At 42.0% G+C, this 24,704-nt stretch overlaps 1 protein-coding gene across 3 annotated transcripts; it reads left to right on the top strand.

Annotated features, from left to right (window-relative positions):
• Positions 1-3,586: 3,586 nt before the first annotated feature.
• Pou2af1 (POU class 2 associating factor 1) lies at positions 3,587-23,576 on the top strand. 3 transcript variants are annotated; one of them, XM_013009766.1, is made up of 5 exons: positions 3,587-3,772; positions 18,364-18,488; positions 19,020-19,062; positions 19,162-19,427; positions 22,001-23,576. In XM_013009766.1, the coding sequence occupies exons 1-5, from the start codon at positions 3,757-3,759 to the stop codon at positions 22,313-22,315; spliced, it is 765 nt and encodes a 254-aa protein (XP_012865220.1). In that variant the 5' UTR covers positions 3,587-3,756; the 3' UTR covers positions 22,316-23,576. The 3 variants fall into 3 exon arrangements, with proteins under 3 accessions (XP_012865220.1, XP_012865219.1, XP_012865218.1); XM_013009765.1 differs by having other exon boundaries at positions 3,590-3,772; positions 18,358-18,488; XM_013009764.1 differs by lacking the exon at positions 3,587-3,772 and adding an exon at positions 11,578-12,146 and having other exon boundaries at positions 18,358-18,488.
• The last annotated feature ends 1,128 nt before the right edge of the window (positions 23,577-24,704 follow it).

Raw genomic sequence — 24,704 nt, 5'->3', positions numbered from 1 at the left:
TCCAAGTTTTCTTCAGCTGGTTTAAAGGGAAACATTCTGTATTTATAGTAAGAACAACAGTGGTGGTTGCCCTCTACCTTAACTTTATATTTACATATTTGTTTTTTGTTATTGATTTCTTAAATGTATGTACAGCTATACACCTAAGCTGAGAATCCAAAATTTGAAATGCTCAAAAATCAGAAACATTTTTTGAGTATTGACATGACACCACAAGTGGAAAGTTTCACACCTGACTTTATGTGACAAGTCACAATCAAAATGCAGGTGCTTAAAGTATATGTGAATCATAAATGATTTTCATATTTATATTTGGGTTCTAGTCCCAAAGTAGCTCATCATGTATATACCAGTATTATAATACCTGAAGAAAATCCTATGTAGTCGTGGAGATGGGAGGGTAGGGATGGTAGGGGAAAAACAAAGGAAGAGGCAACAATGCTTGATAAAAAATGTACTCATTACCTTGCTCATGTAATTGTAACCCCTCTGTACTATATTTTCACAATAAAAAACTTATTAATAATAAAAAAAGAATTAAAAAATCCTAAATCTTCAACATTTCTATCCCTAAACTTTTAGTATGAGATGCTCAACTTTCTTCTTTATATAAAAGAACATTTACACAATTAAATATGCTCTTGATTTCCTTTAGAGCCACATATCACAAAATTAAATAGAATATAACATAAATGATATTCCTTGAGCACTTGTACAAGCACTTTGATATCTTTTTGGCTTTTAAAATTAATTTATTGTTATTAGAGAGGTGATGTACAGAGGGATTTCAAATAAATGAGTCTGGGAATGAGTATATTTCATTTGTACAGTGTCTTTGTCCCTCCCCCTGGATTCACTCATGAGTTGTATAGTTCACTTTCATCAATGTGCAGCCAGCTCCACTGTTGTACTTTTTCACCCTTTTTCCCTCAAGTTCTGTACCCTCTCCACAACCCTTCCGAAGATGTATACTTGAATGCATCATACATAAGATAGAGAAGACAGAATCATCAAAAACTAAAAACTGGAAAAAAAGAAAGCAAGAAAAAAGAGAGATGTCTTTGTTCCCATACCTTGGAGTTAATTTCAATATGTATATTATTTTATATAAATATGAAGCAGCACTCAGGCATTGTACCTTTGTGTTTCTCTCCTAAGAGAAACCACGCATTGCAGCCCTTATTGTTTCCAATTTTACAAAACTCCCTAGAGTCAACTTGATTCAGGTAGCTGATGACCTTCTGTTTCAGTATTTCTTATAACATCCTCCCAGGTAGCCCTTTTCATTTGAATACATCCTCTAGGAGAAATTTTAATGTCAGGCTTTGCAGGTCTGAGGATATTTTTGTTACGCTACAATATTTGAATGACAGTTTGGCTGGATTTAAAAATGACAAGGTCAGGCTCTGTTTTTCAATATTTTAAAAAGTGTTCTTCACTGTTTACATTTAGTTTTGTTGTGGACCAGTGTGCAGTCATTATACTTCTTGATCTTTGGGTGTTAATAGATTCTTTTTTTCAGTAAGATGATAGAATTTCTTCTTTGGGAGTAGTTGTTTTAAAATTTCATTACAATCTGTCCTGGTGATGTTTTTTTCTTCCCTCTACTATTTCACTGTCTCTGTCAGTGTACAAAATTTGATTCATCAAAGAACTGTGGGCTTCTTCTTTACCTCTTCTTTCCCCAAGAACAGGGATTTACCCCTAGGGGATATTCTACTGAATCTCTCCAGATTGAATGATTGAATTCCTTATTATTAACAGAAAACATGGTTGACATTTGTTTTTTAGTAATTCCAGGTTATTGACTATATATTAGTGTAATTAATTAGAGCTCCATCTCTTAACAGATAAACTTGGATCTGACAGCTAGCATATCACCTAATAACCCTGTGACAGTGGGCAAATGAAAATTTCTAACTATTATTTGTTTCTTGGAACAACTAGATACAAGTTTCTTCACCAAGTTGTTATATGTAAACTAGATGAACTCATTTAAAACTTAGAACATGAATTCTGATGCACAGCAAATAGTTATTATTACTTCATGAAATTGGTTACGTTAGGCCTATGGGGAAAATAGGGATGAACAAGACAAAGTTCTGTATTTCATTGACTTAGATGAAATAAGACAGATAACTAAAACAAGATCAATATGAAAGAGACCCAGCAAAGTGGGTACCCTCCTAAGAATCTATGAGACATATAGAACAATTTCTTCATTTTATAACCATGGAAACGGAGACTAGAAATTCTGTAATTTAGTTAAGGCAACATAACCAGAGGATGACAGAATCTTGATAGGAACCCATGTCTTCCGGGTCTGAGCCAGGTCTGTGCTAGTGTTTCTAGAAGAAATTTCTCCCTGAGCCCTAAGGCCTTGTGATATAACCTTCCCATCCTGGGCCTGCCTTTGTCCTGAAGTTCAGAGGTTTTCCATGATGGTTCATAACTCAGCCAGGAGACAACCTTCTCTGTCTTTTGAGTGAATTGTGTGAACATTTCTCCTCAAGATTTTTCCTCAAACCACCAACCCATTAGAGACAGTAAGTCATAACTTCATTGTAGCCAGTAGGTGACAATTCTCTGTAAAGCATTGGAGAGAAAAGGAGAAACCGTGAGATATCTACAAATCATTTCATAATTTACCATCATTCATCCAACAGACAAAGCATTCCAAGAGCCAAGAAAAGAGGGATGGATAAGAGTCAGGAGCTTGGGTGAGTCAGAACATTGCTCACCAGAAAAGGTACTAATTGAGCTGAATTTTGGAAAAAATGAAGGTTATTTTGGAGGTGGAAGGAGCCTGTAAGCCTCACACCTATGCACTACAGGTGGTAAACTAGTTGCTCTTCCTTTGAGAAGTTTCTGGTTAATCAAGTGAGGACAGTAGAAGAGAGACCCTCTCTCAGTGGTTTCTTAGTGTGACTACCAGTCTCCTTTGAGAAACTAACCCCATTTAAAGAGTATGAGTTCTGTCTCTGTTCTTCCCTTAGTGAGTTGGCCCCTTTCTCTGTGGGCATATTGGCCATCAGAGTCAGTGTCAACCCTCCCTCCCCCCATATTGAAGCACGATTAAGTCTCGCCACTTTGGCGGGGACTGGGGCAAGAGGAGGGGCCACTGAATTTCAAAATGGAATAACAGAAAAGCAATATTAAAAGAACAAGGAGGCTGTGTAGTGAGGCTTGAAGGAAGGACAGGTGTTTCCTCCCATGGCGAGAATCATTGACCCTTGGGAATTGCATTTCCTGTTGAGCAGACACCCATGGCAGGCCAAGACCTGCCAATGTCTTGGTGGTGTGTAACTCTGTATGAACACCAGGGAAAACTCAGAATTTTCCAGAGGGCCTTTTGGGCTCCTTCTTATGTAAGGAGGTCCAAGACTTGACATGGTGCTCGCACTGTTCACACTCACACACATCCTCGCGCTCTCTCAACAGTCAGTGGCTGTGTGTGAGTGGCTGCGGCCTTCTGTTCTGTGGGGCTCTTAGTCCCAGCTGGCTGGCTCCATGCATGAAGCACCCCACACAGTGGGGGGTGATAGGCAGCATGGCTGTAGAACAAGTGCACTCGTGCCTGAGGTGGGAGGATGTGATGACGCGGCCCCACACAGCGGGAACTCAGGCCTTTAAAAAGCCCAGGAAACAGCCTCAAAGCAAGCGGTGGTTCCACTGGAGGAAAGCACACCCAGGTCTTACAGTAAAGAAGCCAAACTGTCTGCTTCAAAGAGAAAAGGCAACATCCTGTCACAGGCCATGCTCTGGCAAAAATGTAAGTGGGTTTGGCCGTGGCTGTCAGAGCCAAGTAAACAGAGGCAGAGAGGCTCTGGGAGATCACCTGTTGGCCTAGAATTTGGGAGCTGGTGGGTGAATGAGGCATCAGGGTCTGGGTTCCAAAATGGGGAGCAGGGAAGAGGTACACCTGATGGAGAAAACAACCTGTTAGAAGTGATGCTGATTTTCCAGACTGGAGGGAAACTTGTGTTCCCAAGATGGGACAGCTCATCACATCTCCGCCCTGTGCATGAATCACTGTGAAGAAAGGACAGTTTATGATTCATAAGATAAAAGCCAGATGTGACATGGGTTTGGGGCTGGGAGGGGAAACCATGCAGTTCTTCACATGAAGAACTTTGTTTTTATAGGCAGCTTTTTTTCCCCCCCCAGGTGTAGGCCTGTTTCTCGCTGAGTTGCTTAGCTTTCTATCCGAGGTGATTTGTTTCTGTGGATGCATTTGGGATTAGGTGGAAACCTGCTTGTGTGAAGTAAGTCTTCATTCTGCTGCCTCTTGTGGCTCGCATTCTGTGAAGGCTTGTATATCCCACTGCAAAGGGGTAGCAGGTTTGTCATTAACCTTGAGTTTTATCCTTGAAGTCAAATGGAACAACTGTGAACTTTATTTTCCATTCTGCTGATTGAAGGGAGATTCAAGTTATTAATAATTGAAGTGATACAATCGACAACATTCATTGCTGTCTTGAGGTAAACATAGTTCTTTCAGCAAGAAGTTTTGCCCAGAATTGTTCTATGTTTCCTTTTAAGGTTCTTAATCTTTTTCAATGCCCTTTGATAAGTTTAGGTATAACTTATCTCGTGTAAACTTACTATAAGAAAATCTAGATTTACAGAAAAAAATACAAGGTATTAATTTTTTAAAAGGGATAACTGAAAATATAAACTTTATTAGTTAAAATGTAACTGGTAACTACTACTTCATTTTGTTGTTGTTTGCTTCTTGTGGAAAATCTCAGAAAGTGAGTTTGTTAATGTGTGAGTCACAGGAGTAAAAATTTCTCAGGTTATTCAGTCCCATAGATATTAGAAAGATGCATTAAAAATAAATAGAACTGAACTTGAATATGGACTTGATAGTTATGAGTCCATAACTCATTATTGTAAGATAATGAGGAATACCCTACCAGAAGGAAGACGGAGCAGGATCCCATCTCTGGAAGCAATGGGAGCTGACATCACTGGAAGGGCTATGTCAGAGTAGATGAGACATAATGGCTTTATAGGGGGATTCTAAGTGATCGTATGCTTTTTCACATACAGCTGAATCATTTGGGTTTTGTGTGAACTCCTTTGGTCAATTCTTAGGGTTTTTTACCCGTTTAAAATGAGGGTAAAGTAACTCCCTTTTATAGAGTGATAGTGTCACCAACAGGATGCTAACAGCTCTGATTCCTCTCAGCATCGGAGTTATAGGATACTTTACTACATACCCAGAATGCCATGTCCTCTTCTTTGTTTTCTTTTCATGTCTCCTGAGAGATGAATAGTTTTTTTTAGAAAAGAGGCTGTTGGAGAACATGCTTTTATACACACCCTAGGGCCATAGATAGCAAAACTCCATTGTAAAAGAGACCACATTGTGAACTCATTAGTGGGATGACTATGGAGAACATTTCCACATGTCCAGATGAGTACACATGGAAATTCTCTTTAGTTAAACTTTTAGAGTCTTAAAGAAAATTAGGAAAGGCCTCACACACTGCATCTAGGCCTTTCTCCTAGACCCAAGTTGTGGGTTAGGGCACCCAAATGACTATACCCTGTGGGAAAACTAGTAAAAACAGAGCGGCATCATCAACCCACTTAGAATCACCCCCATGGAAGGGCAAAGTTTGAAATCAGACACGAAGAGCGCTGAAAAGGCACTTTCTTTTTTCAGAAAACACCCTTGAGGCATGAACTGAAATGACTGTACCCCAGGTTCTGGAAAGGGTTAAGAAAACATTTACTTTGTAAGTGTAACCTCCTCCCTACCTGGCTCATGACCCCTGTTTGTGGACTTAATGTGAACACAGGTTTTGGTTAAGATCAGAGATAATGTGACAGAGCTCAGAGATACCAGTACAGAGCAGTGGATCTTCCTGACCATGAATTTCAGATGTGCTTAGCCAGCCAATTGGATAAAAAAGTGATTGGCCTGCAGATTTTCTCCCTGGGTTCTGTACTTGGTCCTCTCAGTCCATGTAAATGAGAATTAGCATCCACCCAACAAGTAATAGTACAGTAGAAATAGCATGGATGTCAGAGCAAGACAGAGCTGGGTTTGACAGCTGGCTTGACAATTGAGTAATCTCTTTTTTCATATTCCTTAAAATCTGAAGATGGGGATTCTAATGTTTTCCTCACTGTAAGAACTAAAGTGGAGAATATTGATAAAGTGATATTTAGTTCCCTTATAAGCAGTGACAGTGGTTGTTAGTGTCTTCCTACTGGACATTTCTGTCAGACTATTGACTGATCAGGGTTATGCCAGTTTCCTTCTAGTCTATATCCTTTTATGACACTTTGAATAGAATAATTAAAAGTCCTTATAAAATTATTCTTGAGGCACTGGGAAGGTGGTTCAGTGGTAAAGTGCTTGCCTCGCATGCATGAGGCCTTGGGTTCGATTCCTCAATATCATATAGGCCCTGTGGCTCAAGTGGTAGAGTGCTAGCCTTGAGTTGAAGAGCTGAAGGATAGTGCCCAGGCCCAGAGTTCAGGCCTCACGACCGACCCCCCCCAAAAAAATTCTTGAGGGATAGGATCTAGGGTCTAAACCAAAGGTCTGCCAGTACAGTCCATGTACCAATGTGGGCCTGCTGCCTGTTTTATAAATAAAGTTTTATTGAAACACAGCCATGTCTATTATTTGTGTATGTTTAAGGCATGTTTCAATGACAGAGCTGAATAGTTGGAACAGAGAATGTACAGTACACAATGCCTAAAATAATCACTATCTGGCTAGTTATAGGAAAGGCTGGCTAAGCTCTGGTCTTACATGGTTTGATTAGTACTTTAGGCATTTATTTCCCCAGATCACTTAGTATCCTGGGCTTGTACAATGTTAGCATCAGTTGTAGATAAGATAATTAGAAGATGATTTGATCAGTGCTTAAAATGAATTCAACTGAACCTCTTCCTTAAAAGTGATAGAATTGTGTGCAATGAACTTGACAGTCTTGATAGAGAGGATGGATAGACAACTGCATTTCATTGTTGTTCCTTGCGTTAGGAAAAGATCTACATTATAAGGAAAAACAGCTTAATTGATATTCTTCAGTTGTCTGGTTGGCTAGCGACTGTGGTATATCTTCACTATAGTGCCCAAAGAGGCACCTTTGGAACAGGAAATGGTTATCAGATTTTAATGGCACAGATGGAAATTTGCTTCCACAAAACTTGAACATAGCCAAGGTTTAACTAATAGATAAATTAGGGTCTCAAAATTCTCATTAGCACAAAACACCGCACTAAGGATTTATTCTAGGATTCCACTAAATAGAACACATTTCTAGGACAACAAAAGAGAAAATGTGAAATACTTTCTGAACCTGAGAATCTCTTGCATAGATTCAGAGGCATTTATGAACAAAAAGTAATTTTAAATACATGGACAACCTCTAATATTTCTGCTCTGGTTGCAACTTTTACTTATTTAATGAGCCCGATCAACACCTTTACTTCTTACCAAGTTTATGCATCAATTCAGTGGTCCATGATATTAAGGACAAATAGAATCCTAAGGAGAGACATAAATTCACAAGCACCCTTTTCAGGTGAAATCAAGGCCATATAAAGCATACAGATTTAATTGGCAAAAGAGCAGGTGTTTTTCAAGGTTTATATTTTACTTCCTCCTTCTTATATTTACCAAAGAAAAATGCCAAATTTATCCCCCCCACATACTCCAAAAGTTACTGAGTCAGAAAAATATAAAACTCTCTTCCATTTCACACCTGGAAATCTGCCTTTTGTGTAAAAAAAAATCAAGATTATCTATGCTCATTCACTAAATGTCTGAATGTTTGATTCATTAGCAAGTTCTGTAAATATTTGCTTTTAACTTTCCCATTACAAAGGGTTTTTTTCTTTCTGACTTCTTCCTAAAGAAATTTATTTTTCTGGCTAACTGAAGATGTCCATCAATTTGTCGTGCTAAGCCAACAAAAACAAACTTGGTTGATTGATTATGATCGTTAGTATAGTTTTTACATTCAAGAAATATTTAGTAATATTCTAGTTTTCTCATTTTTTGAAGGAATTTCTTGACAAAAATGAAATTGGCTGGCACAAGGGGAGATTCTCTATTTCTCCCCCCCCCCATTGGTCATGTGGCTTGAACTCAGAGCCTGGATACAGTCCCTGAGCTCTTTAAGCCACGGTTTCACCCCCAGATTTTTGGTGGTTAATTGGAGATTTTACAGATTTTCCTGCCTGGGCGGGCTTTGAACCAGGATTCTCAGATCTAAGCTTCCCGAGTCGCTAGGATTATAGGCATGAGCCACGAGCATTCAACTGAGTCAAAATTCTCTGAAGCTCTCTTGTCCTGGTTGAGGGAGACTTTATTCTTGCCTGCCAGAGAAATGAACTGTGCATTCCAGTCTACAGATAATAAGATTTGAGTCTTTGGCCAGCCATTTAATCCCTGTGGGTCTCAGATGAAATGAAACTACCCTTTTACTTACTAAGGAGACTGAGCTGTTTGAAGTTCTTTTCCAGTTCTAATTTCTGAGTTTTTCCAAGTGCTTATAAAATATATTTTAGAACAAGTATCCTTAATTTGATAGCAGGGATTCTTCCATCTGCTTAGAGCAGCCTTGGTGACACATTTCAATGCTTTGGGGAGATTAAAGGAATAGTGATCACTTGTCCCAATCCAAAACTTTTGGTTCAATTTCCTCTGGCATTGAGATTTCTAGATTATTTTCCTGGGTGATTCTAACATGCAATCAAGGCTGAGAATTCCTATCTAAAGATTGAAATCAGTAGAACCTAATACCTCTTGTCTTTATCCTTCTGATAGGGGTGATGGGTACTTATTTGGTGCCATATGATCTATCAAATACTATGTTGGAAAAGTTTAGATTACATTTGGTTGCTACTGGAGAGACCTGACAGAGATTTAGCTAAGACAGTAATATACTGTTTCTCACCTAAGAGAAAGTTAATAAGAGGTTATTCAGGATTCTAGGTAGTTCAACAGTGTCACCAATATTTCAAGCACCTTTTGTCCTTCCTGCCTGCTATTCTTGGTGTGTGGCTTTGTCTTCAAGTTTTCTTCATAGCATTCACTTTAACTTTTGGGCCACGTCTGTGATCTTCATCATATCTTCAGACAAAGAGAAAGCAAAAAAGAAGCAAAAAAATATGCTTCTCCATCACTGCTACTTACCCCCTCTCACTTTCCACCCTCCAATGCATAACCTCTTCTGCCAGCTCATGGCTACTCCTAGCTATAGGAGAACAACAGAATTGTTTAGCTGGGCATATTGCCATCCTCCATAAAGCAGGGCTTGTTAAAAAAGGGACAAAGCAGATGTTGGGTGTGACAACTGACGATCTTTGCCATACTTTGAATGCGCTATTTATTTCACTTCATCCTCATAACAACTCCGTGGCATAGGCTCTGTTATTGGGTCTTTTTCAAAGATGAGGAAAGTGAAGCTTAAGGATTACACTAGCAACTCACTCATAATGACATTTATGCTAAACCAGACACCACGAATTGACTTGCCACGCTGTCCTGTTTCCCTGTCACGAAGTCTGACTCCTTTCTGGGGCTTGGGTGGTGTTTTCTGACTCCTTTCTGGGCTTAGGTGGTGCTCTTTGTAGAAGCTCAAGCCTTCCATGTTAGATATAGGCAAAATGAGATGCATCAACCCATGGGTAGTTGTTCAGCTCTTGAGACCTCCATTTTGATGAGATTAACTTGTGTTTCAGCTTACTTATCGAAGATGCCTTCCATTGGCCTTTGCAGCCATCTTGGAAGAGATCAATGCAAGGCTCAAAGAGGGATTTGGGGTTCCTATCTAATAACTCGGTCTATCAGATTCTCAGGCAACTCTACTAGAAGTCTGCACTGGAAGCCACCGCTGCTTCTTCATTGGGATTTCCTTCTTCCTGAACTTACAGATTTTGGAAAGAGTCAGTTGTGTGGAGAGCAAGATATAGTGAGTAGAGTTTTATTTGGAGTTAAAGAGGGGTATCTTTGTTTGCTGCTAGTAGTTTAAAATCTTAGCTTCTGGGTCTAGTGGTCCCAAGTTTGAGTCACACACTTATGATTGATTGGGTGTGTGGTACTCACAAGTCATATTACTTCTTCCTGTTGCCCTCTCCTTATACGCCAAGGGTATGGTTTTAGCTTTATAGGATTATGGTAGGTACTTACTACTATTCTTTATATTAATCAAATACCCAATATATAGAAGTTACTATTATTACTTTCCAATGTTTTCTCTCCTTCTGCCTCTGAGGACAAAGGTTATGTGGGCTAGTTATAGATTACAATTTGTATGGTCTCTGAGTTCTGTATTTCTTGTGAAATGACAGGAAACATGTGAATCGTCTTGTGATTCATAGTAGCACTTTAATCATCAGTGTCATGGCTGATGTTGATTGCTAAGCTGACCATTTGGTGCCTAAATTAGCCATGACCTTCCTACCACCTCTGTGAGATAAGTTTGTATTGACTGGAAAATTTGTGTTCGTGTTTTAATTCACAAGATTGGACTGAGGTGTTTATACACTAGTTATGAGGAGAATGACACTTGAAATATGCAAGAAATAGCACTAATGATACTGAAAACTGAAACAACAATGTGCTACCTTCTTTTTTTTAGTAATGGTTTCAGTAATACCACTTTCTGGGAAGAGCTGGTAGCCAAAGAATTACAAACTAGAACAATCCACAGGCCAGGTGTGGGACTAAAAAGGATTTGACCACCCCTTAAACAATCTGCATTACTTTTGAATACACTGGAAAGAGCCATACATTCAAATGGAAGAGAATTACGATTGTTAGACTTTCCTGGGACCTAGAAGTACCAAGGGGAAAGAAAAGAAAGGAAAAGAAGAGGGGAAAAAGAGTTGAAAATAGGAACAAGGCTTAACTTTGGTTGAAAGCCACAACAACTCAAGAAAGAAAGTCATAAAGAGAAAATTAATGGTCCTCATCCTCTTATTGCATGTATTTACCCCTATGTGCATCGATTCAATCATAAAACTACTTTTATCTTGATAAATCAAGCCATAAAATAAATGTTATGGAACATAAAGCTATGGATGTGAACCCTGAGGGACAATTCATTGCTCAGTTTTTGGAAATACAGAAGCATCTTAACATTGGGAAGAAAATTCCAAGACTTCTAGGCTGATGCACATAATTTTCCTGTCGTAATCCTCTCTATTTGAATCAAATCTACTGCAGAACTCCAGTAGAAAAGAACAGCAGCAGTTTAGTAAATATCCGGAGTTAAAATTATTCATAACCTTCCCAATTTCCTTGCTTCTTTTTTTTTTTACACCTACCAATACCATAAATATATTCTGGGGTTCTTCAGGTGATAGTTCATCACTCTAGTCACACCAATCCTTCACTGCTTTCAGTAAGATTCTTGATAACTCACCTCAGGTTCTTAGTTTACAGAGTGAAGTGCTGTGCAGCACGTTGCTAGGTCTTTACGAAACTTTGAAGCTTTTTCAAGAAGGCCATCTTTTCAGTCTTTATGGGTTTCTTGTGAATAAGGACAAAATGACCAGTGTTTCTGTATGGGAGAGCAAACAGTCCTATCTTTTGCCCTTGTCTTTATTTCTTGCCCAACTTGCTTCTTATTTAGGCCTTACTGAATCAGATGAAGGTGGAGAGCAACCACGCAAGCCAGATCCATCCCAATTGTGAAAGAGATGCAACGCTGCCATGGTTTATAATTCTAGATCTGTTTGTGCAATTCTTTTGATTAAAGTCTATATTTCCTACTCGAGTGCAGTGACTGATCTACCAGAGGCTTCTTGGTCTTCACCCCTATCTTGGGACATGGCGAATCTGAGTTAGGCACCCTTTCCGCTCCGATGACTGCCAGTTTCTGTAAAAGGCAGGCAGATGCAGCTGGTTTCTCAGGCTGGACCTCTCTGCTGTCATTTCGGTCAAAAAATACCCAAAATAAAACCTTGAGGGGAATTGTTTGAGCCTCTCAGTTCTCATCACTCCTCACGTGAGCTGAAGAGTGTTTTTTTGAGTGTGTGTGGGGTGGGCTCTCTTTACTCCACTGGGAAATACCATTGCTTGGGGGAAATGACAGTGAAGGGAGACAAGAGCAGAGCAAGGCAAACCCAGGATCGAACTGCAAGAAGGAGGATGAAGAATCGCCCAGGTACCATTTGATGACTAACTACTAGTGCCTCTCAGAGTAACAAATAGGATGTTTCTAGGCCAGGAAAAGCAGATTGTAGGCCAGGAATGAATTATGTTTGGACTCTGAGGTCCTGAATTTGGTCAACACCATTACACATGTTGGGCAAGTCACTGAACATCTCTGAGCATCTCTCTGTCTCTCTGTCTCTCTTTCATCAGTCAAAGCAGGGAAGGGAATGGAATACTTCCTTGTCTATTTCAGAGGTTGTAGCAAGGCCTCTTATGAAATTATTTGTGTCAAAGACTAAGTTGTAAGCCAAGTATGTGTAATTACGGTTATTTTGGAGTTCCTGGGAGTTAAGGCTAGGAAACAGATAGACCTTAGCCACTCGTTTATTCAACATACCTGGTCTATATAAAGAAGAGCTGAATCCAGCATCCTTCCAGGCTCTGTTTGTGGTACAGAAGTTTTGAAAGGAGAGTGATTTTTTTAATCTTTCAAAATGGCTGATGTAGCTGATTATGTCTTGAAGCTCACTAGAAAGAGTTTTAAGTTGACAAGACTGTTAAGATGGGAGGAAAGGTTCCTGGCCTTTGGGGATGGAAACATGATCATCCTGAATCACAACCAGTCTTTAGAGGAGTGTTCTTAATTGTGGTTCAGTCTGCTGCCTGCCCCAGTGGCTCATGGGAAATCAGAAGAGAATAATGGCTGAGAGAAGGGTTTTGTCCAAGTTCCTTGGGTCTTAGTTTAGAGAGTAAATGTCTGTTGTGCATTAAAGTCATCCTAAAAGAAAAGTTACTGGTGACTAGTGCCTGGCAACCTTCTTTGACTAGCATCTGCACTGTGGCATGAATGTGGTTTGCATGGGGTTATTAAATAAACAAGTACAGACAATTTTGCCTATTTCCTCAGAGATATTTTATTGTGTCTTCATTAGAGCATCATACTCATTTAAATCAGTAGACTCCTCTGATCCCTTAGTTTGCTGCAGAGTGAGCACTGATTCCTGCCCACACGGCCAAGGCTCTGTGTGAGGTGACTGCACATGGCTTGTCTCTGTCATGCTTTGCACCCTCCAGGGGAAGGGCAGCCGCAGAGCTCTTATTTTTGTGCTATGTAGCATGTCTGGGTGTGCAGCAGGGGGAACTGAAATATACTCTTCTGGCTTTTTATACTTTTATGTTTTTACATTGCTCGTTTTGGAAAAGGGAAGCCCTCATTAGGGTTGAATTTATTGATTTGCTATAAGTGAGTGCCTTTGTTTCATCCTTCCTGAAACTCTACTGGCAACAGATGGACAGTAGGAAAGAAAGGCAATATGGTGAACTTCTCAGCCCCCAAACTGGAGATTCCTGTTGAAGTCCAAGAGTTCATGTTCAGGTAGACCGATTTTTCTAGGTGATGGACATTTGGGTGCCTACAAGTACTTACAGGGTCCTCAGACCTCAACAGAGTTGGTGAGAAGTCTACAGGTTTTGTGGGTGTGCTATCCGTAGCTGCAAATTGCTCGTCTTTAGGAAACTGGCCTTTCATCATCCTGGCTGCTGTATTATTATTTTGATCTCTGTTTGCTTTTCTTTGGATATTTTTTTCAAATTATTACTTAAGGATCTTTCTTTAGCCAGGCGTCAGTGGCTCACGCCTGTAATCCTAGTTACTCAGGAGGCTGAGATCTGAGGATCGCAGTTCAAAGCCAGCCTGGGCAGGAAAGTCTGTGAGACTCTTATCTCCAATAAACCACTCAGAAAACTGGAAGTGGCGCTGTGGCTCAAATGGTAGAGTGCTAGCCTTGAGCTAAAGAGCTGAGGGACAGTGCCCAGGCCCAGAGTTCAAGCCCTAGAATGGACCCAAAAAAAAAAAAAGAATCTCTTTTTGGTGATATTTGGGATCAAACTCAGGACCTTGCACTTACTAAGCAAGCACTGGATCTCTTGAAGCCATGCCCTCAGCCCTTTTGCTTTGGTTACATAAGGTATATATTTTGCATATATGCCTGGTCCAGCCTGGACTTTGATCTACCTATTAGCACCTTGTGTAGCTGGTATGACAAATGTGCTCCATCATGCCCAGGTGCTGTTGGTCAAGATGGGTATTTCTAACCTTTTTCCCAGGCTGGCCTCAAATCATGATCTTCCCTATCTCCAATTCTGAGTAGCTGGGTTTACAGGCATGAGCCCCTATGCTTGGCCAATAGATTATTTTAATAATTTCATTTAAAAATATTCCAGTTCAATTGTGTTAAAATGAGGTTGGTTCAGGGATCTAGCAGCCCCAAGGTGAGGCAACGCTGATTTTTGACAAGCTCCTTCTTTCAGATTTGTATTTGGAGCTCAGTTCTTGTGCTGGAGGCAATTGGGAACCCAGTATTTACCATACAATTAGAAATGTCAATCATTGCTTCACATAGTTTGGTATGAAAGGCACTAAAACTTGCAAATCCAATTGGCTGTTGGACTCTGGAAAATTGTCCTGAGGCTTTGGATTCTGATATTTCATGGGCCCTGTGCAAAGACACTCAAAAGCATCCTTAACTCTTGTCCATGCGTGTGGAGTCAGTTACAGGACTCCTTGGCAGCTGGTGGTAGACACAATGTCTCAGGGACCTTGGGAGCTATAGGAATTTTTGATGCAGTCAGAAGAGATGCAGACCTCTGCATAGCTCTGCCTGTGCTCTGTTGTGTCAAGGTACATCTGCTGTCACTTGGATTCCAGAAAGCCAGGCATTAGAGGGTGTGATACCTTGTGCTTAGAGCACCTCCCTCAAGCTCTCTTTGTTCATTGATTTTTTTTAAACAATAGGTGGCAGGAAGCTCTCACTTGACAAGATCCTGGAAATGCCCAGTGGTTCTTTTCTAGCCAAGTATGTGGTATGTCCATTTCCTGAAAAGGAGTGGAACTGAGATGCCTCTGGGATCTTCCCACAAGTGGACATGTGAATCAGAGCAAAGTCATCATAGATGGTTTTGCTTATGATCTGGATGGAGAGGTGTACATGTGGGATTGAGCCTTTCTTGTTCCCCAGCTAGATTAGATCCCTAACATAACCCCAAGCCTCAAGTTTCTCCAAGTATTTGGTGCCTCAGGTTATACCCTGTGCCTATGAAATAGCAGGAAACTTAACTGGAGACAAGTATAGGTTAAATAATATGGCTGTAAAGAAAACGGATGTGGCCCAGATGATTCTGAGAAGAACGGAGCCATGTAAGGAGTGATCAAAGTAATTAAATCAATCTGGAAATATTTTACCAGTCAGCATCAATCCAGATTTGATTTTTGGCTTTCAATTCCATTGTCATTATTGCTTAGAACAAAGGTAAAGGTGTTCTTAATGTACAGATACTAGTTTGTCTCCTCTTGCTATATACTAAACCAACCTGAGTCTCACAAGTTATGACAGTCATCATACTGGTGACTGTCAGAGATTGCTGCCACATTAGGCTACAGCTGGGGTCTGTGTAATGTACTGATACCACTCAGATACACGGTAAGTGGAACTTATACAGAAGCAAGAGCTTGGGGGCTAAAGGCATGTGTGAGAAATGGCTGAAGGTAAACAAATGCATAGTGAGGTTTAGAAATGCTCAAGATAGTCAGAGATAGGATGTATGGGATCCTTAGATTGCTGGTGGTGGATGACATACATGAGTATGCATTAGCTCACATACACTTAAATTCATACTCTGTTCCACAGTCTGTGGTAAGGGCTTTCCATGTAGTTTTCAATGCCCCACAACAATGTTATGATCTTCATTTTATAGGTGAGAAAATGAGCTTCGTTTTACAGGTAGACTGTGAGTGGTGAGTTTCATTATTAGGCAATGGAAGGACCACATTTATGCTGCTGGTGACCATAAGGCAAGTTGGGTAGGAGAAAGAAAAGAATAATGGAAATAGATGGAGGGAAGAGAAGAAAAATAACACATGTACAGTGTTTGCCATATGCTGAACCTGCCCTTGGGAATTCCCAATGTATTATTCCCATTAATCCTCATAGTAATTGTGTGAGGGAAGAGCTATTACTCCCATTGTATAGATGAGGAAATTAAGGCCCCACTCATTAAATAAATAGGAGAATTCACTACCAGTGAGCAGCAGCCCAGGTTTGATTATAGGTGTTTTTGGATCCCAAGACCATTGTCATTTCTGCTTAGAACAAAGATAAATGTGATACCTGGGCACAGATATTAGATTGGCTCCCCTTGCTATATAATATACAAGCCTGAAATCTCTCAGGTTAAAATAGTTACCTAGTTGGTGACTGTCATTACTGGTTCATTGCTTAGCTTCTTGGTTTGATCACAAGATCCACCAGGGCAGGGGCCACCTGCGTAAAAGAATGAATACCGGCAGAGACCGGTATGAGAGAGAGTGGCAAAGACCACCTGTTATGACAGAGGAATTTAAAAGGAGGGTAACTCCTACTGGGATGTGGCAAACAGGTTGAACTGTTAAATTGGGTGCTTCTAATTCACCTTTAGAATCACTGGAGACATTTTTAGCCATATTGAGTCCTATATCAGACCCCAGCATCATACTCCTAGGAGCAGAGCTCTGGGCATCTGAATTTTGTGTCACTCTTTGGTTGAATCTATTTCATGGCCAGGTAAGGAACCCCTGCAGATGGGTTTGAAGGCTAACCTGAGAAACGGGGTCCTGACTCACACCATCTGTCTCTAGGGTTTACTTTTCAAATCCTGCTGGTGGTAGCCAAGCCCCTCTGCCTGCTAGACTTCTAGGCCAGGCCGTGCAGGTGCCTAGAGCCCAAAATGAAGTCTGATATAGAATCAGGAACAAAACCTTATCAACTGAGTATTTGCTGAGCAAAGTTCAGCTCAAGTAGAGCTGTGGATCCGGGTTTCACAGATACCCAGGCTTCCGGAGGACTTTGATTCAGAGCTGGGTCTCTGGGGACCCTTATCAGTGGATGATAATGAGATTTCTATGTGAGCCATAAATACTATGTTTTTGGCCTCCCAGACCTAACCCTTCATTCCAAGGGGCCAGGTCCAATTTGCATCTGCACAGGAGGATTACAACAGGGCAGCCTTGGCTAGTTTGGTGTGCTTTCCCAGGCCAGGAAGGGCCTGAGCTGTGCCTCATATTTTGGTTGGTACATTGGTTTCTTGTCTTTTGCAACAACTGGGGAAGGAAACCTCCTAGCAGTAAAGTGGCCTCAAGACACACAATGAGCATTGAGCATTTGTTCTTGGTCCTGGGACTCACAAGAACTTGGAAGCCACTCACTTCAGCCCATTCATTCTAGAGGTCCAGGAGAGTTGAAGGGAAGGTGAATGGAATCATATTCAAGGAATCACCCAGTTGATTAATCAACAATAATTACTTGCTGAGCCTCTTCCAAGTGCACAGGCACCTTGGGAAGATAAGACAGAAATGATGTACAACAGCTCGTCTTGAGATGTTCCTAACTTAGTAATAAACTAGATTCAATATCAATATCAAAATGGATAATTACTACACAGCAGGCTGAAGATACATTGGATGCTTGCTTGCTCCATTTGCCCTCCATATGGGAAACTCCAGTTCCATCTCTTGCACCAAACCAAACCCAAACCGTCCCCCCCATACCAAATTTACAGAAAGCTTGCTCTGTACCTCACTTCTTATTTACCATGTCCAGTGACTCCTCACAACATTCCTTTGACAAGATATTGAAGATTCACAAGCATAGAGAGACTTAGTAACTTGCCCAGGACCACACAGTTAGATGTGTCAGGGGCAGGATTTGAAGCCTGTACTCTTTGCTCTTACTGCTACCTTGTCCTTTGCTGACATCTATGTGAATATCCATAGATCTATGGGTGCTGGGGAAGTTGGGGGATGTAGAAGTCTATAAGCTGCAAGGTGATAAGAAAGCAGAAAATCCTGGCTGTGAGAAATGGCCAGCTATACGCATGACCATGGAAAGAGGTACACATGGACCTTCTTGTGGGACCCAGGGTTTATGTAGTTAGGGTACAAACTGGTCAGAGAAATGGGTTCATATGCCATTGTGAAGCCTTTTCAATTCTAGACTGAAGGGCTTTGGCCTTCATTATTTGAGTGTAGGGAGTCATGGAAGGTTTTGATACAAGAAGAGTGGCAATACCAGGGGAAATACTCTAGTAATCTTCAAGCCAGAACAGACAAATCCTGGAGGAAATGGGCACTGGGTGTTAGGGATCTGTCTGAGAAGGACCATGGATTCCAGTGACGTCACTTTTCCCAGCCACAGCTCCAGAGCAAACCCCTGCCCCACCCCGGCCATACCAAGGTGTCCGAGTGAAGGAGCCAGTGAAGGAGCTACTGAGGAGGAAGCGCTGCCATGCCAGCAGTGGGACAGCTGTCCCACCAACTGCGGTGAGAGTGTCTGTGGCCTCTGTGTGTGTGTGTGTGTGTGTACATGTATGTGGAGGTGCATGAGCTTGTGCATGCATGCAGGTGGGTATGAGCTTGTTTGTACATACATGTGTGGGTAGGAGAGTGAGGGTGGCCTCTGTCAGACTGAAGGGTACTTCTTTGTTCCAGGGTACGCCCCCGACTGATACTGTGAGGATGGGTCTAGACTAGTTGGTGATTCCTTGAAGTGGGATAAGACAGAGTGGAACTGGTTCACTTAGCCAGTTGAACAAAGCTAGTGTCAAGTCCTACGGGAGCCAGTGATACACACCCTGGTGGGAGTTGGGTCCCTCTGGGAAAAGGAAGAGGCCAGTTCCCTAAGTGCACCATCTTTTTGCTCAATGGAAACAAAAATTCTTCAAGAGTGCAGGTGGTGATGGTTGGTGTGAGTGCTGGGTGATTCTTCTGGGCACTCTGCCATCCTGGGGCCCATGGGATTTTATCCTGCAAAGGCCTTGGCTAACCACAGGTCCTTGTCTCTCTCCTCTCTAGGTGGTGCTGCCCCACCAGCCCCTGGCGACTTACACCACAGTGGGTAAGAGGTCCCTGCAGCCCAGCTCTGTCCTAGGACCCTCATGGTGGCGCCAGCAGTTCTGGTCATTTTCTTTTGTTCGTTTTTGTTTTAATACCACAGGTCCTTCCTGCCTTGACATGGAGGTCTCTGCTTCCACGGTGACAGAGGAAGGGGCCTTGTGTGCTGGCTGGCTCTCCCAGCCTGCTCCTGCCACCCTGCAGCCCCTGACCCCCTGGACACCTTATACTGAGTATGTGTCCCATGAAGCCGTCAGTTGTCCCTACTCAGCGGATATGTATGTGCAGCCCATGTGCCCCAGCTACACAGTTGTGGGGCCTTCCTCAGTGCTGACCTATGCCTCCCCACCACTCATCACTAACGTCACGGTATGTCTTATGAAAGCAGAGCTGTGCCTACCCATGGTATCCTGTTAGAAACAGCTTACTCTATGACACTTTCCTCCTCCTCCTCCTCCTCTTTCTCTTCCTCTTTCTCTTCTTCCTCCTCTTCCTTCTCCTTCTTTTCTTCCTCCCTTCCACCTCTTCCTCCTTGTCCTTCTCTTCTTCTTCCTCCTCCCTCTTCTTGTGATACTAGGGTTTGAACTCAGGGTTTTCAGGTTTTAAACTCAGTGTTTTTCACTTGGGAAGGAGGCAAAGGTACTCTACTACTTAGCCACACTTCCAGCCCCCACAAATTCTTCTTATGCCTGTCTGGTCATGTTTTGTGCAACTTGAGGTTGGAAAGCTCTTCTCCTGCCTCTCTTCCTGAACATCTCCAGCTCCTCTGTAAGCAGTGAGTCTTGGTTATGATGAGCTGCAGCTTTCAGTAAGTGAGGAACCAAGTGAGAGGTAAATGGGTGGCCAGCTGATAACTTAGAGAGTGATTGTGCACTTAGCCATGGGAATTGCTAGAAGACATGTAGGCTGAGTAAAAGGTGATATAACCTCTTAGAAAATTAGTTTTGAGTTACACCCACCTATAGGGTAATATATTTGAGTTGTGACTGTAGTGTCAGATTGCCTTTGTCTCTAACTCTTTACTCACTATCCATGAGCCCCTTGGTTAGCAACTTGATCTCTCACTATAAAATGGAAATACTAACAAGAGGGTTGTTGGGATAGAATGAGCTAATTCATGTAGAACTATTTTGCACAATCTTTCTGGCACACAGGAAACAGTAAATAAATATTAGTTATTATCACTGTATCAAAGTGTGCCAGCAATGTGAACCATGGGCCACCACTATCAATGGCTAGGTAGGAATGGAAGTCCCGACCCCCAGGAATGAAGGAAGGGAGTCATAGTTTAAAGTGAATGGCAACCATATGTGACCATTAAGAACAAGACTCTTACAAGTGTTGAGGGAAAAAAAAGGCCTATGACATCAAAGGATCTTAAGTCCATTCCAGGGAAACTGTGGCAAGTAAGCTGAGGCTTCATGAATGGTTTCAGAGCCACCCTTGATGGCAGTATTTGCTTTGGTCCCCCAGGTCCCCTTTATTGCCCTCAGTGTCCAGTGTCTTCCCAAGGGACCTGCTCCCTACCTCCAGGCACCTTCCTGGCAGGCTTGTAGGAGTACACTCCACGGCAAACCAGCTTTTCAGTCTTGATGATATTAAGTAGAATCTTCCTCAGGTGACTCATTTCCATGTCAGGGGCCTGGAGTGGTGGACTTAGTGTTTGTCAGCCACTTCATTACTGAGGATTCTTTTCATTATTTATTCCCTTTGATTGTCCCTACTTCCTGCTTTGAAAGGTTCTGTGTATTAAACCAACTGTATTCATTAAGAAATAATTTATTTGTTTTGTCATGTTGTAAATTAACTCATCAAAGCTGGCTTGAACCAACAGTGATCACTACTGCTTTGTAAGAGATAAGACTTGTGTTAGGAGCTGGTTTGATGTATAATTCTCTCCCTGAGCAGGGAACCTGGGTTGGGAAGCACAGGCCTACACTGAAGGAGAGGAAGTGAAGCATGCATGCTAGCTCCAATGGTGGGAGCCCTTCTTACTCAAGTGCTCTATTACTCCATGGAAAAACAATTTAAAACCTTGCTACTCAAACTATGGTCCCTATACCAGCCACATTGACATCCTGGGAGACTTGGTTAAACATGCAGAATCCCACCCTGAACTCTTGGACTAGAATCTGTGTTGTAACAAGATCGCTAGAGAGCTGCACAAACTGTCCTCAATGATTAACGGTTTACTCTCAAAACACCATGGTAACTGGAGATGATAGGCAGGTAGGGATAGCAGGGGGAGATTTTTGGCTTTGTCCCACATCTATTCCTGTAAGAGCTTCCACTTTGATCTACTTTTCTCAACTGTAAAAGCATACTAAGAACCCAGGGCTTGAATCTCTGGAGGGTTTGATGGCTTGGCTTCTCTGTGCTGTCATTACCAGAAGGGTGGAAAGTGATGGAGCAGTTCTGGTCCAGGAGGACCTCAGGATGCCAGAGTTACAGTGTGGAGCCACGACTCTCTTTTTGTGTCTGAGCAGGAGCGCAACCACCTGCAAGATACAGCTACTGGGTTGAATGACTACATTTTCATAGATTTAAGATGCATGCACTTTTCACATGTTAAGATCTCTGAAATCAGGATGCATTTTATAGTCAATGAAACCTAGAAAATTCTCTCAAATTTTGCTCAGCCTTATGACTTCATTACTATTCCTGTCTTCTTTTACAGGTAAGCAAAAATGAGATTTCCAAGTTGGGAAGTAGTGTGAGCTAGGACATAGGACAGATAAGTAGTCAGTGGCAAATGAGGGACCCAGTTGAAATCTGTGTGTTTCTCCACCGAGGGTGTCCTGAGCCAGGAGAAAGGAGGTGGAGCTTCAAAGAGAAAACAGAGAAGGGCAGAGTTGAGGGGGAAGTGGAGATCTTTAAGAGACGGAGATAAGCAGGAGAGTATCCCAGGCCTGCTAACCATTGGTCCTCTGTTTCCCCTACAGACAAGAAGTGCCGCTGCACCCACCATGGGGCCCCAGCTGGAGGGCCCTGAGCACCAGACACCCCTCACCTATTTCCCATGGCCTCAGCCCCTTTCTACACTGCCAACTTCCACCCTGCAGTACCAGCCCCCAGCCCCAGCTCTGCCTGGGGCTCAGTTTGTCCAGCTCCCCATCTCTATCCCTGAGCCGGTCCTTCAGGACATGGATGACCCCAGGAGAACCGTCAGTTCCTTGACCATCGATAAGTTGCTGTTGGAGGAAGAGGATAGCAATGCCTACGAGCTCAACCACACGCTCTCTGTGGAGGGATTTTAGGCTTGAGAATCCTTTTTCCTGAAATTAGGATTTTTAATATGATCCTCGAGGGAGCCCAGCTTCCATATCTGGGCTACACTTTCTACCCCCAACCACAGTCAGAGTTTTGCCTTTTCTTCCATCTCTCTTCATTTTCTACATAATTTTCTTTCTTTCTTTCTTTTCCCCATTTCTTTTTCCAATTTTCTTTCCACGAGGTGGAAATAGTGTGATATCAACCATAATACTTTATGCCAAGTGTTCACAAGTTGCTGTTGCATGTGTTCCTGGGAATAGTCCCCTTTTTTCTTGTGCCTGCTGCTTTGTGGTAGCTGTGCACTGCAGAGATGTTCTAGGTTGTTACTCCCACTGTCATTTTGAGATGCATGGGGTGCTGGGTGGGGAACCAGCACTGCCAGAACCTCCTGGATGCAACCACCCAGGGTAGACCAGATGCCAGAGGCCTTGAGCTGTCAGTTTTTACAGTTGCTCTTTCTTTGTTCTTTGTAGCCTTGGCCAGATTTCTGTTCTGGACATCAACCTCAAGGGCTGGGACGCTGCACAATGCTGGGTTAGGGGTAAGGAAGGAACATCTGGAAGGGTAGGGGCAAAGTCAGCAAGAAGACAGAGGGTAAAGAGAGTGTGTGTGTGGAGGAGGAGGCTTGGGGGAGGAAGGCAGAGGAATCATCTAGCTCCAGCTTACTTGGTTACTAAGAAGCACATAAACGTGGGGGAAACTATTGCTTTCAGAGGTGGCTATATAGCTGCTTTTGAGAATGCTTGCAAGGAAAGCAGAACTGTTGGAAACAGGATGAATGAGCTCTTTGGCCATTTCTTCCCCTCTCCAGATCCTTCACCACAACCCCCTGAAGCCTCATAGCAAGGGTGCACTTGCTTAATGCTATGAAATGAGCTTCTTTTATATCTTTCATCGTGTCTAGGTCTCCATTACGTAGAGCCAAGGCCACTTCTACACGAATACCACTCACCATCCTTTCCAGAGCCTCAGCTAGAGCACCCGTAGTTTTCATTTCAAATTTTATGTTATTTTTACTAGTGAAGCATTTAGACTTTTCAAGTCTCAGCTCTGATGGTGGTTGCAGGCCCACGTACTGGCACATTGCCTGCTAATGACACCCATGACCTCTACAAGGCAGACACTTGAGCTGTGCAATCTACATAGAACGAATAGACATTTTACAGGAAATGACAGTTTCTTCTTTTTTTAGTTATTTTATTTTTATTGAAAAGGTGATGAGCAGGAGTTTCACAGTTGCATAAGTCAGGTAATGAGTACATTTGTTTTTAATCATTGTTACTTCATCCCTCATTATCTCCCACTTGCCTTTCTCTACTCCCCCCACCAGTTGTAGGGTTTATATTCAACATAGTGACAAGTGAGTATCAATGCTGCATTAGTTCATCCTATGTCCTGCTGTTTCTGTGATTTCCCCTTCCCTTCCACAGATTGAATAATCTTATACATAAGACACAGGAACAGAAAACTAAAAGAAATGAAGAAGAAAAAAAAGAAAGACTATATACAGGACATGTTAAGAACCTCTTGTTTCCATATCTTGGAGTTCATGTTGATATGCTTCATTGTGTATGGTCCTATGCACAAAGCAATTAGGTTATTGAGATCTCTTGTTAAGAATACCATAGACATATTCTAGTTCCTACAAATGAGGGATACCATGCAACCTACTTTTCTTTGGGTCTTGCTTACTTTACTTAATATAATTTTCCAGGAAATCACAGTTTCTTTGATGTGTTTACATTGTTTTCCATGCCCTGGGTTATTTTGATCCAAATTTCTTACTATCTGCTTCAAATCCCTGCACATTTATCTTTGAATTATTTTAATTCAGACATGTTTTCATTTCAAAGCCTTAAGACGGAGTCTTGGATGATAAATTTACATCTCTGCTAGTAGTTATGGTGAGCAGTCAAAAGTTAGGGGAAAGCCAGACACTGGTGGCTCAGGCCTGTAATCCTAGCTACTCAGGAGGCTGAGGATTGCCCATTCATAGCCAGCCCAGGCAGGAAAGTCGGTGAGACTCTTATCTTCAATAAACCACCAGAAAACCAGAAGTGGCTCAGCGGCTCAAGTGGTAGAGCACTAGCCTTGAGCTGAAGAGCTGAGAGACAGTGTTTAGGCTCAGAGTTCAAGCCCCATGACTGACAAAAAAGGGGGGGGGAATCTCAGCCCCGTTTGATTAAAGCCTGATTTCCTATTATAAAAACACTATGCAAGATTTTCCATCTGTGTGAGGATTTGAGAAGACACAGAAGCAACATCCACAAAGGAGCTCAAGTTGGTAGAACTAGCAAAGAAAATATTTTATGGATTTGCTAGGATCCCAATTGTGTCTTTTCCCCTTCTTTTTTTGAGGCTCAATGTCTTGGC

This window comes from Dipodomys ordii, unplaced genomic scaffold, assembly GCF_000151885.1.
Source record: "Dipodomys ordii isolate 6190 unplaced genomic scaffold, Dord_2.0 Scaffold10, whole genome shotgun sequence".
In the NCBI taxonomy this organism is placed as follows: Eukaryota; Metazoa; Chordata; class Mammalia; order Rodentia; family Heteromyidae; genus Dipodomys; species Dipodomys ordii.
This window is presented reverse-complemented; position numbering and strand designations above follow the sequence as displayed.

What these genes read in the sequence shown, in the direction of transcription:
- Pou2af1 (XM_013009764.1), top strand. Translation starts at nt 12,068, where the DNA reads ATGACAGTGAAGGGAGACAAGAGCAGAGCAAGGCAAACCCAGGATCGA. An exon ending in GAGGATGAAGAATCGCCCAG is followed by an intron (nt 12,147 to 18,357) that starts GTACCATTTGAT and finishes CACTTTTCCCAG; the next exon opens with CCACAGCTCCAGAGCAAACC. An exon ending in CACTCATCACTAACGTCACG is followed by an intron (nt 19,428 to 22,000) that starts GTATGTCTTATG and finishes TTTCCCCTACAG; the next exon opens with ACAAGAAGTGCCGCTGCACC.